A 14,216-nucleotide genomic window follows, 5' to 3' on the forward strand; every position below is an offset into this window, starting at 1 on the left:
AGTAAGTAGTTGTCCATCTATTCGTTGCAGAAGCATTGGCTGAATCAGTCAGCTTCCCACTCGTGTTGGAACTATTTGTACATTAACTTTGAAGGTTTGTTGGGAAATGAATTGTTGAAACCATCTTTGAATTACATCGTGCTCTGTCGTCTGCTCTCTGCACTTTTTTTCTGTGAATGGTTAGATGTACTAGTTGTCGTTGAGGATGTCATATCACGGTAATCAAATTTACTGATTGGTTGGTTGGGTAACTAGCCCAGAGCTGTAGCATTTATCATTCTGTTACCGTCTTAGAAGGGTTGGGAGACCTGTACATTGGCAATAGTTCGCCACCCCCACTACTTCCCGGGAAATGAAGAGGCCACACGCGAGAAGGCCGGCCTTTAGGCACGAACAGACCCTGGCCTGCTGAGGTTGAGGGGGTTAGGCTGGCCCTGTGCCAGGTCACATGACTCAGTGATCCTGGCATTATAAGGTCGAGGGTCAAATGGATTTAGTGCCAGAGTTTACAATTGGAAAGAGAGAGGGACTGAGTGTTACGCTGCTTTCAAAAAGGAGTTGTGTTGGACACGTTGTAATGACAGCTGTACTCTTTTATTCCATTATTTTCTGTTTAGATCAAATAGTAATAAGCTTCAAAAGAGCACTTGAAACAAGAGACAAGATTACACATTTCATCTCATATGTACTCTAGTAGAATAAGAAACACGGTCCATACAATGGTAATTGCCTATGTATCCATTGTACATAGATTACAAACTAAACTAAGCGAATGAACTCGAGAATCGAAGCAACACTTGAGGATGAATTGTGTGTGTCTGAGTAATAATATTACGATTGAGTCTGGTTGACCAGATGTAGAGCGTTTCTATTCATGTATGTCGTTCTAACGACATTGTCTCGTACTCAACCCAACAAAAGTGAGATTTGATTTGAAGTTTACTTTGAAAATTGTTAGGGTTTGGCTTGTTTACATAAATGCACACTCTAACCTAAAACTAGTGGATGCAGGGGTTATGTGGACGTTAAAAACAACACTATTTTTATTTGATGTCCAAGTAATCTCCCTAGATCTACATGAACATGGAAAGAGACTTGATTCTCTTGACTGATCGATTATTTAAATAGCCGCCCTTCGTTTCCTTTAAACTATGTCTCATGTTTTCTTTTCATTCTTTGTATTCCTAGTGTAGTTGAAGTTAAACACTGGTATGTCATGTCAAAGAAAACGTTCACCCTGTTAGAACAACAGTTAAACACGTTACTAAAATAGCGGTCAGAAAAGCTAACGTGTTGTGTTCAAAATAAAACGGACATTGGTCAGTAGTTGTTTTAGTAGACCACTCTCTATACTGTTTCTCCTGTTCAGGTCCCATGGGTTGTGTCTGGCCACTGTGAAATAGATGGACGATGTCACTACACTGGCCTTCGTGTAGTCTAGAGTAACTCGATGTTCATGCAACGTCAAGACCAGTGTTTAGTTGCAGAGTAGTTCACATCTAGTTGTTCACATTTTGATATCTCGGAATATTTGTCATTTAGAGTCTACTAGTTTTTCTTTTATTCCCATCAATTCAAATCCGTCAAGTGTTATGCACAGTTCTAATCTAAACACCTGAGGTACCTACGCACACAACTTAGACCTAGATGGGATGTAATCAATGAACCTGACCCATTCTTTGAGTTTTACACGGGAATTAAATACCAAGTACATTTCATAGCACTATAGTGTGCACTCTAGTCGCTAGGTATTTTCAAAGTATGTTTAAAGGTGAAACTAATCTTTTCGTCTTGTGACATTAAACAAGACGTTTATGTTTTGTAAAAGTTAATCTGTTCTATCATTATTGGTTTTTTTTTTTTGCTTTAAACATAGCCGTAATTAACTTTTTTTTTTAAGACGAAGATTATATCAACTCAATCGAAATCACGAAAACATGCACTATGAAATGGGCAAGTTCCAGTCCAGGTGTTCCCCGCGGCACCGCCCACAGAACTGAAGTACACATTGTGAGGCCCCCCCCCCCTTTTTTTTTTTCTAGGCTAGGAAATCAACATAAAGAAGAATTGTATTGGTTTGGTATTGCGGAGAAAGAATGTCTTAAGTTTTTTTCAAACTGCGGTGCATAGTTTGCTTAACTTTCTGTTTGACTTGGATTCACCAGAAACAGCACAAACACACATTACCTACTCTCTCTCTCTCTCTCTCTCTCTGTATATATATATATATATATATATATAGAGAGAGAGAGAGACTATATAAAAACTATTAATGTATCCAAAAGATGGTAATAATGTGTCCACCCAAGGAATACATCTCACATGATAATGATATTCAAATTCTATATGGCCAGTTCACTTTTTTGTTTTCATTACAAGTTAATGTTCTTGTTTACTTTACAGATCTAATCTCCAGAGGGAAAACGACTTTTTATGGGAAGGAATTGATCTATTGATTTGTTTTCGTTTGTTAAAATGGAGACATAAAGGCATTTAATTTTTTTTTTATCATTTGGCGAAGAGCTTGCATGCCTCCAATGTCATTAAAACATCCTTGTGTACGATCAAACACCTGGAAGACTTCTACACGGCCATGTTTGATTCGCTCCGTTTGTTTGTCAGGGGATCCAGAACGTCACCTTGATCTATTTTCTCTCCTATTACCATTCCTGTGTACTCTAGCCTAATCTCAAAACTCGTGGGTTACACTCGATTATTTCATTCATGCCTGATAATGCGGAGAGGGCTTTTTTTTTTCCCTCTACGGTATTAGCTACGTGATACGCGCGATAAAAACAGTTTGGCATTGACATTGTTGTAAAAGGTGGAGAAACTAGCAGGCACAGGCCTCTTCCGGCAACATCGCAGATACAAGTGTGTGTTATTATAGCTTTTACTAGCGGTTTAAGTCTTCGCGTTTAGAGTCTTTTCATTGTATTTTCTATTTCAGTTGTGTACAATTCACTATTCTCGTGTGTGTAGTTGCAGGAGCGAAACAGACGACTGATTGGAAGGACAAGAGAAACCAATTCTTTGCCTATCTTATTGAAGCCAGAATGGGTCACTTTGCGACTTGACCTTTTTCTTCCAACTTTGTAGAGACAAGGCGCAGACCATTGAATCCATTCAATTGATTCAATGAAATATTTTGTTCCAAAAACTGTTCTGATCCTTTTTGTTTATTTGTTTAAAGCACTACCATCAACGTGGGCTATGGCACGAATTAACGTTAATTCTACACCACACTCTATTGTATGAATACGGGGGGGGGGGGGGGTCTGTGGGACGAAACCGTGTGTTTACAAGCTAACAGTGAAAACAATATAGACATATAAGTACCTTGACTTGTTAGTTAGACTGAACGGAGACCTGACACACTTTGGAATGCATAGTGACATTTTCCTTTTGGAGTTTTTCTGTGTTATATATATATATATATATATACGTGTATATTGTATGTGTATGACTTGCATATCTGTTTTAGATTTTCTACAATGCAGATCTATTAGTCATTCAACACGTTCCTACTAGTTCACTATGGAAGTATGGTATTATGAAATCAGCTTAAGACATGCCAGGCATTCTTTTGTTGTTGTTGTCTATGTTGTGTCAATAACTTGGTGACACTTGTAGGATCAATTTGAAAAATGAAATGTTTAGTTGGGATACGCCATTTTCAATGGACAAGTCAGCAGATCATCATTGAGCTTAATTGGATTTTTTTTTTTGGTCCTACATGAACTGCTTGAGAACGGATGGAAACCATGGGTGGCACCCGAGCATGAACTTAAATCCTCCACAAACCTTCGCGACTCACTTTATACACAAAAGTCCAAGTTCTGCCTCCTGCATCTTTCTTGCATTTGTCGCATGTATCTATATTAGTTCTAAAACCATTGCTCAAATAAACAGCTAGAAATAGTCCTAATGGATGGTCTCACTCTAAACATAAAGTGGACCAGGCGTTTATTTGCAATCATTTTAATCTTCAAAATTTAAGCTGGTTAGAAACAAACAAAATGCGAACAAAATGACCGCAATTCGGTACGTGACGTTTTGGCGACGCCGTTTTGGCCCCGCCGTTTTGGCGCCGGGACGTTTTGGCGCGAGCCGTTTTGGCGACGGGACGTTTTGGCGCGAGATATCATTTGACGATAATTTAATAAGCACGTAGCTTTTTTTAATGAACCCTTGAATTCCAGCGACATAGGCAAATAACCATGGTGTCTATGTATACTTAACTTAATGTATTTTGAGAAACATGGTACATGTATTATATTTTTACTTATTATTAGCAAGTGTTTGGTATGTATAGCTGGAGATACCATAAAGTCATTAAATAAACCAATGTTAATGTAAACAAATAATTGCACCAATTTTTAGTCTATCATCGTTTCATTTTGTTTTTAATTTTAAAGTAATATCTTAAAAAACGTTTTTGAAAATAAAAGTGTGCCTCTTAATAAACACACATACACAAGCCAAAATGTTTATTAAAGAAAATGATGTGAAAAACAAACACATTTACATTTAGTACGTGAAAAATATGTCTTAACACAAACATTCATGCAAAACATAGATTTGGATAATTCTTTTAAAAGAAATAATACAATAAACGTACATAATGTATTTCGCGCCAAAACGTCCCGTCGCCAAAACGGCTCGCGCCAAAACGACATTCGCGCCAAAACGGCGGCGCCAAAACGTCCTGCTTCGACCGCAATTATAGTTAGTTGATATAGATATAGAGAAATGCATGTTGTTGTTTTTTTTTTAATGTCTGGTATATAATACCTCGTTTACATTTGGCATTCGGTGTACATCGGATACCATTAGAAATATTGATACCATATAAGAGATTCGGTCGATTTCGGTCAGTGTACAAATACTGGTCAGATGCCATGGTAGGAAAACATAACACTGTTGGATATTTTCTTGCTCAAGCTGAGACTTCTCTCCCCCCCCCCCTTTTATTTTACATATACGTCTTTATTGTTTCCCTAAATATTCAAACTCAATCGGGGAAACTAATGACAATTCATTTTGATCGGACTAATGATTTGGTGCAATATTTAATGTTTTAAATTGTTGGAAACAAGTGATCTTTCAAGTGTGTCTAGAATACTGCCATAGATATTTGGCTGTGACACTTCAACTGTCATTGGGTTACAACTTGTTGCTGTCATTGAAATATGGCTGTCATTGAGTTGCAGCAGAAACGACATTGCATCTGTTGAAATAAGTGGATGTATGTTGTCGGGATATTTAGATTGTTTGGCTTATCATGCAATAGTTACGTTTGTAATGATATTTCCACCAATGCTTTGTCACCTTACCAATGGCCCTACCTTCCTCTTGATCTAGTCTCTCAAACCCTGCTGCTACTTATCCTATCATCGTCCCCCTCCCCACGATCTAGTCTCTCGAACCCTGCTGCTACTTATCCTAGCATCGTCCCCCTCCCCACGATCTAGTCTCTCGAACCCTGCTGCTACTTATCCTAGCATCGTCCCCCCTCCCCACGATCTAGTCTCTCGAACCCTGCTGCTACTTATCCTAGCATCGTCCCCCTCCCCACGATCTAGTCTCTCGAACCCTGCTGCTACTTATCCTATCATCGAACCCCCTCCCCACGATCTAGTCTCTCGAACCCTCATGCTACTTATCCTAGCATCGTCCCCCTCCCCACGATCTAGTCTCTCGAACCCTGCTGCTACTTATCCTAGCATCGTCCCCCTCCCCACGATCTAGTCTCTCGAACCCTCATGCTACTTATCCTAGCATCGTCCCCCTCCCCACGATCTAGTCTCTCGAACCCTCATGCTACTTATCCTAGCATCGTCCCCCTCCCCACGATCTAGTCTCTCAAACCCTCATGCTACTTATCCTATCATCGTCCCCCTCCCCACGATATAGTCTCTCGAACCCTCATGCTACTTATCCTAGCATCGTCCCCCTCCCCACGATCTAGTCTCTCGAACTCTGCTGCTACTTATCCTATCATCGTCCCCCTCCCCACGATCTAGTCTCTCGAACCCTGCTGCTACTTATCCTATCATCGTCCCCCTCCCCACGATCTAGTCTCTCGAACCCTGATGCTACTTATCCTATCATCGTCCCCCTCCCCACGATCTAGTCTCTCGAACCCTCATGCTACTTATCCTATCATCGTCCCCCTCCCCACGATCTAGTCTCTCGAACCCTCATGCTACTTATCCTATCATAGTCCCCCTCCCCACGATCTAGTCTCTCGAACCCTGCTGCTACTTATCCTATCATCGTCCCCCTCCCCACGATCTAGTCTCTCGAACCCTGCTGCTACTTATCCTAGCATCGTCCCCCTCCCCACGATCTAGTCTCTCGAACCCTGCTGCTACTTATCCTAGCATCGTCCCCCTCCCCACGATCTAGTCTCTCGAACCCTGCTGCTACTCTAGTCTCTCGAACCCTGCTGCTACTTATCCTAGCATCGTCCCCCCTCCCCACGATCTAGTCTCTCGAACCCTGCTGCTACTTATCCTAGCATTTCCCCCCTTCCCACAATCTAGTCTCTCAAACCCTGCTACTTATCCTAGCATTTCCCCCCTCCCCACGATCTAGTCTCTCAAACCCTGCTGCTACTTATCCTAGCATCACCCCCATATCCACGATCTAGTCTCTCAAACCCTGCTGCTACTTATCCTAGCATCGTCCCTCCTCCCCACGATCTAGTCTCTCAAACCCTGCTGCTACTTATCCTAGCATCGTCCCTCCTCCCCACGATCTAGTCTCTCAAACCCTGCTGCTACTTATCCTAGCATCGTCCCCCCTCCCCACGATCTAGTCTCTCAAACCCTGCTGCTACTTATCCTAGCATCGTCCCTCCTCCCCACGATCTAGTCTCTCAAACCCTGCTGCTACTTATCCTAGCATCGTCCCCCTCCCCACGATCTAGTCTCTCAAACCCTGCTGCTTATCCTAGCATCGCAAATACTCGGAAGCTTCTCAACTAATGACCCAGTTTCCTTGCCTACGTCGATCGATAACCCGTGCACTTTTTAGAACCGGCCCCACCATCATCATCCTTGGTCTCTTCTGTTGATTCCAGACTGCTGGCCCCCAACAATTGGGAGAGGTGTGTCTTGATGAAAATGGGAGGTATCGTCTTGAAGCACATACAAACGGTTGGAACGAAACATCCGGGAAGATGAGATCACATTTTAATCTTGACAAGAAGTAGACTGTTGCAGTATACTAACGGTGGTGTCCCATGACTCTTTAGATACTACTAGATCTAGACCATTAGTAGCATACAACTAGTTAGTCCAAGTGTAGATAAAGCTTATCATCGTGAGCGTGAAACTAATGCTGACATGATTGTACATGAACACTGTTTGGAAATGGAGCAAACATTTAAAGTAATACTTGAGGCTTAAGATTACAATCATTAGTACATTTGGTTCCAGTGACAAATGGTATTGAAATGTTAGTTGCCTAGATTTGTGTTGAATTTGTTGAAAAGAATGAATTGTAAACATTTGCAGTTTGATTTGTGTTCTAGATCTAAAGCAGGCCAGGTTGCCACGGGCAACTTGTAAACATCAAGCGAATGATATGGTATATCAGCCCTTCTGTTTTTAATTTTGTTTTCTTCGCTACTGTCTGTCTATATGTACCTATGAAGAGTTTCGGGCGACAAAAATTCTTCGTATGAGTAACTTTCAGAAGCGACTTGCTTCATTAGCCTGCCGGCCTAGTTACAACATTTCTTCAAAGCATGCCCACTCCAGCTGACAAACCCACTGTTTTGTGTGTACAAATGTTTGATGCTTGACCACGCTTAACGAGGTCTCGATCTATTTCTCTTCCAGTGCTTGTCATCAGAAAGTAAGACACATCATCATGGAAGTTGGGTTCTGAGTTGTCCACGTGACATGTGTTTAGTTGAATGTCAATTCTTATTCATTTCTTTTGCCTATTATGGGTTCCGCAAATATTTGTTTTTTTAGCGTCAACATTTCATCGACTCACTATTTAATGCACACTATTTTTGACGATTTGATTACAGATTTGTATATCTGATTAATAATACCGCCATAAGTAATTTTTGCATCTATTTGAGCATGATGATGCTTATGAAAATATATTTGTTTCCATTGCAATTTGTATGATTGATCTTCTAAGCATTACCGACGAATAGCATTAGAACCATCTCTTTTTAGCGGTCCCCGAAAGGGGAAAAGACGCTATTAATTTTGTGTGGCCTGCCTATCTGTCTGTCCCGTTTTAGATCTCAGAAACTAGAAGAGAAAATGAAAATCGGACATCATGATATTTTAGATCATTCAAAGTTCTGATGCAACGGCTACTTTTTTCTTTTCTGAAAACGAAAAATCTAATTTTTTAAATCAATTAATGCAAGCAGTTTTTTTCATAAAAAATACACCACTTTTACAATTATTCACTATTAACAAACACTGGAGGCTTTTTTTTTAGTAAATGAAATGCACAATTGCCATTTTTGTAACACATTTATGCTAATGGTTTTAGATTTTTGGTCAAAAATATTTTCTTTATACAATTGTATTGCTAAGTTATGTAAGTTCTGTCATACTAAATACTACATTTACTATGCAAGTAAGTTGGACATAATTTAAAACAACAATTAATAAGTAGTTTTTCATATTATCGCATAGAACACAAAACTAAAGGAATTTTTATTTTTTTACGGAAATGTTTTTTTTTTCTTGAGGCTTTTAATAAGAGATTGACCCTTTACAAAACAATTAGATCAATTAGATTCATTAGAAGACGTCAGTTAGGCCAGGTTCACATCTAACTTCACATTCACTTTCGCCTATCCCTTGGTCTGCTGGACCTTTGGGGCACCACACATGATCTGTCAACATTCTTTCTCCATTCTTCTCTGTCATTTGCCTTTGATAGAATTTCGATATGATATTATTTCTGAAAATATTGAAACCTGCCTATTTACCTGCCTGGGTGGACCACTTCGGGGGCCGATTTTGAGTTTGTGTTTCCACACAAACTGTCTTTGTAACCTTTTGTTTTTTCTCTTCGTACGAGATCTGCTAAATATGTAACAAACTGTATTCAAAGCGATGCAGCCTCGTGGGAATGCACATTATTCATTTCAACTATTAGCCTCTCGATATTCTATTGCATTGAAGAATACCATGTCTTCCACTTTAGTAATTTTTTTTTTGGTCAACATAGTTATTTAAAAATGTTAATCCTTTAAATGTCAGTCTGTACACAATCATGTTCTGTGTTCTTTGAAACTCCAGTGTCATAAGACCTCAGTGTAAGACGAATGTAGTAAGGAGAAACCTTCCGCCCATTCAAGTTCAGTTTGGTCTTGTGTTTTGAACAGTGCCATTCAAAGTTGATCCGAGTAGTGCACTCATGAATGAAGCGTTGCTGCCCTCTCCCAACCCGTTCCACACAACCCACTAGTTCTAGGTTTTTTTTTCTCCCTCGCCTTATTTTCTTTTCAAAAGCAGATAGCGGCGTTGAAGTTGAGGTCAACTTAGCGTAAAGTTTTGTATGCGCGCTGTCCTGCTAGAAACTACGCTAACTTGCTGCCTGCAAACCTCCTATCTTCCTTCCCGCCACTTTTTCTCTACCGTGGCCTCCAAAGTCTTAAGTCATCAGTTTCATGTTGTGGTTAGGTCTAGTGTTTTGAGCTACACCAGTCAGTAGCACGGCCCTACTTAAGTAGCTCGTACAGTACCGTTACTGTACCAGCGTGTGGGGGAACGCACACACGTACACACACTAAAGAAATCCCTCCGCTTTTCTGGTATGTTGCTCCTCCCCTTCTCTTCCGAACGGTAACTGTCAAGGTCATTTCTCTCCCTTCCGCGCACTATTTAGGTCAAAAGGGTTAGAGTATTATTGTGAATTGTGTTGAATCTTCTTGTTAGTTTTTGTTTGTTTTGTTTTTGAAATAGCGATGCGCGCTGAGAAATAGAACCTGTACGGCTGTTGTGGTGTCCTATCCAAACACATGTAGTCCTTTTCTTAGTACATTGCCCACAACTAGAAATACCATTCTCTCCATGTTTGTCAACAAAGCCTAGGTCGGAGTGTTGGGCTGGATTCTGTGCTAGTCTTATTGCCAACACTATCATTTCAACGGTTCGTTTCATTCGACAAGCTTCACTGTTACTGAAAGGACAAGATTTCATTGGTTTTACAATCTGTCATCCTACTTTAGCAGTACAACTTATTATTGGGGACTAATTGTGAATTATTTAGGATCAATCAATAACAATAGTGATCTCTACCATACTTACCATACTTTTTTTTTAACCTGCTTACTTTGCATTTTTTCATGCTCCAGCGCACACACACACATACAAAAGAAAACATTGTAGAACGTAATAAGACTTTTAGCAAGCTATGCATATCATTAGTTAAAGTGTTTTGTACTTACAAACTATTTTAAACACAATATAATTTAGCCATAATCTTGACCTTATTTTAAATAGTAAAATTATTATTTATGTTTCATCTCTTTCCAAAAAATAAAACAAAAACATAGGGATTTTGAGGAGTGTTTTTTAGTTGTTAGTTGTTTTATTTTAGAACTTACTACTTGGTTACTCATCGTCACTTTCTTTTGCCTTAGGTATTGCTCAGACATTTCATGTGCAGCCAGTATCAACAGAAGCCTACAAAGGTGGTGTGGCCAGGTTTGAATGCAAGATTTCCTCAGAACCAAGTACAACCTATATATGGCATAAAGATGACAAGGAAGCACATGATCCAAGGTTAGCAATGACTTAGTAGGGACTCATCTCTTCTGAAGCATTAGTCTGGTTGTTTTTGAGAGTCTTTCTATATTGCATCATTCCTGGCTAGACCAGACTTGTTTACACATTTAAGCCCTCTCAGTTGTAGGGAACTGTTGATGTAAAGTACTGTTAATCTGATTCTGTCACAAAAAAAGTGAATATAGATGATAAAATGTAGGCGGGACAACTTGAACAAAACAAAGATGCTAACTCAAAAGTTCAGTAATAAAAATCTTAACTTTATTTCAAAGTTAGAAAGCAAATTTTTTCAACCAATTAGATGGACCAGAGCTAATCACTTTTATTGTGCTCAGAGAATTTCTTTATGTAAATCACCTTCAATTGAATTGACATAATTTTTTATTAAATGATAAAAATGTCTTTTAACATTTGATGAAGTTATATGTATGTTCATGTCATTTCTTTGTAAACTCTAATTATTTTTGTGTACTATACTGGACAAAAACTGTAGGAGACAATATTCACTTCTATGAATTACCTTAAATTTGTTTTTACTCCCTAGGTACACTGTTCTACCTTCAGGAGTTTTGCAAATTTCTGATGTTCAGCAGACTGATGAAGGCACCTATTGGTGCCAGGCAGCATCTCAACCATTCACTGTCCAGGAAAATGCAGGCTATTCATGGAAGCAGAGTAAAAGAGCCAATCTTAAAGTGAAATCAAGTAAATTGAGTTCCCTATAACTGAATGAAATAAAACTAGCTTTGCTCAGATTACTGCTAACAATTGTCTAAATTTTATGTTGAAAATTTGAAACATGTCATCTTGCTTAGGTATATATTTTTGAGATATAAAAGTAGCAGAATATTTTTTCTTCTTTGCTGTTATGTATCACCAATCCCTTCTGTAAAGTGATTCTTCTTTGTGCTTTTATCAGGTACAGAAAACAGGCTTGACATTTTAGCAGCACCTCAAAATACTGCTGTGGTTGTTGGAGAAACTGCCTTCATTGAATGTTTAGTAGATGGATATCCTAAACCTAAAATAACATGGAGGAAAATACAGTCAAAAATGTTAAAGCCAGGTGATATTACTTAGTTTTTACCTTCAACAGCATTGTATTAACTAGTAGAAAGTATAGTGCTTCTTCTTGTTGGATTGGATGTAATGTTCCTACAAGCCAAATTTCTGTTACTATTGTTTTAATTAATTAATTTTTTTTTTTTGCTACACTTTGTAAAAAAGTAATAAACTGTATAAATGGTGACACTTAAAAAAAAATAAAGACTAAGAAATTTTAAATATATTTTTATATATAAACATGTACAGTTAACTGAATCCAACTTTAAATTTGAATGAGCTTCAACTCCAGGTTATACTGATGATGGAATCAAACTTGTGTTCTTGTTCTTCCTATAAGATGAATCATTTCTGTCAACAAACTTATTGCTGGAATAGATTAAGATTTTCAGATTTGTAGATTAGATAACAAAGCCAATTCTGCTAAACAAACCTACTAAAGAAGTAACACCAAAATACCTTAAAACCTTAGTAATAAATTTTCAAAGCATTAGGAACAAAACAGCAGACTTAGAAATTTTATTAGAATGTGAGAAACCAGACATAATTGCAGGCACAGAAACTTGGCTACATCCTGAAATTTATAATGCAGAAATTTTCAATAGTAATTATGAAATTTTTAGAAAAGATAGGGCTGATAATCATGGAGGAGTTCTTTTAGCAATAAAAAACACTCTTATAGCAGAAGAAATTACCTTACCTAACTCAAAAAATATAGAATCAACATTTTGTAAAATTAATACCACCTCAACATCCCTAATAATAGGCAGCATTTACAGACCACCAAATTCTAGTTTAGAATACATGCAGGAACTATGTAATCAGATTACGACACTTAAAGAGACAAATAAAAATGCAGTTTTTTGGATTATGGGTGATTTCAACCTACCTGATATAAATTGGAAAACACTAACCATAGATAAACACCAAAACCTTAAGGACATAAATGAGCTTTTCATAGAAACTTTACACAACCTAAGTTTAGATCAAATCATTAAAAAGCCAACTAGATTAAACAACACATTAGATCTCTTCTTAACCAACAGACCTGGGTTAGTAGTTGATTATGATATTATCCCTGGTCTATCAGACCATGAGATCATAAAAATACACAGTCAGATAAAAGCAGTAGCCAATACAAAACCCAAAAGAAAAATCTTACTCTGGAATAAATGTAACCTAACACAACTACACCAAGCTGCATTAAACTTTCAACAAACATTCTTATTAGAAAAAGACATTAACCAACCAGTCGATGACCTCTGGAATTTTATTAAAAACCATCTTAAAAGCATTATAGAAAATCAAATACCAACTAAATACACATCAAACAAAATAAATAAATGCTGGTTTAATAATAGACTAAAGAAGCTTTGTAAACAGAAGGAAAACCTATATAGAAAATTTAAAGAAACTAATGCAGAAAGAGTTTACAAAAAGTATATAAAAATTAAACACTTAACCCAAAAAGTAAGCAGACAGCTGCAGAGTGAATACATAAACAATGTAATATCTAAAGACAACAACAAAAACCTATGGTCATACATTAAGTCTAAGAAAATGGAAACAACAGGCGTAGCGCCATTAAAAGATGAACATAACATAATACATAATGATAATGAAACTAAAGCAAACATTCTAAACAAATACTTTGCATCAGCATTCTCAGCCCCAGGAGACAAAGACATATTACTGAATTTGAACCAAGTAGACAACATAGAAGATATAGTAGTACAAGAAAATGGAATTCAAAAACTATTAGCCAACACCAAACCAAATAAAGCTTCTGGACCTGATGGTATTCCAGCTAGATTACTCAAAGAACTAAGTAATGAGCTAGCCCCAGTGTTCAAAATACTCTTTCAGGCTTCACTTAACCAGGGCAGAGTACCAAAGGACTGGAAAGAAGCTAATGTCACCCCCCTATTTAAAAAAGGAGAAAAATCTGACCCAGGAAACTACAGACCAGTATCACTTACCAGCATCACATGTAAAATCCTAGAACACATAATATGTAGCAACATCATAAACCACTTAGACAAACATAATGTCCTCACACCATACCAACATGGCTTTAGGAAATATAGATCATGTGAAACACAACTAATAGGACTAATTGATGATTTTTCAAAAGGTTTAGATAATAGTGAACAAATAGATGCTATCTTACTAGATTTTTCTAAGGCTTTTGACAAAGTTCACCACCATAGTTTGCTTAAAAAATTAAAATATTTCGGCATTAATGGTCCACTGCATCAGTGGATTAAAGACTTTCTGATAGGGAGAGAACAAACTGTAATAATAAATGGCTCTAAATCAACACCGATAACAGTAAACTCAGGTGTACCTCAAGGAACAGTCTTGGGTCCACTACTA

The 14,216-nt window shown here is 37.9% G+C and overlaps 1 protein-coding gene across 2 annotated transcripts in view; it reads left to right on the forward strand.

The window, feature by feature from the left end:
* Window positions 1-14,216, forward strand: part of LOC106066595 (immunoglobulin superfamily DCC subclass member 4-like) — a 50,418-nt gene that overhangs the window by 14,042 nt on the left and 22,160 nt on the right. For both annotated transcript variants that reach the window (XM_013225664.2, XM_056028910.1), the window contains exons 3-5: window positions 10,634-10,775; window positions 11,323-11,483; window positions 11,698-11,844. In XM_013225664.2, the coding sequence (XP_013081118.2) occupies window positions 10,634-10,775; window positions 11,323-11,483; window positions 11,698-11,844 (450 nt within the window). The remainder of the gene's footprint in view (window positions 1-10,633; window positions 10,776-11,322; window positions 11,484-11,697; window positions 11,845-14,216) is intronic.

Source organism: Biomphalaria glabrata, chromosome 1, assembly GCF_947242115.1.
Source record: "Biomphalaria glabrata chromosome 1, xgBioGlab47.1, whole genome shotgun sequence".
NCBI classification, from domain to species: Eukaryota; Metazoa; Mollusca; class Gastropoda; family Planorbidae; genus Biomphalaria; species Biomphalaria glabrata.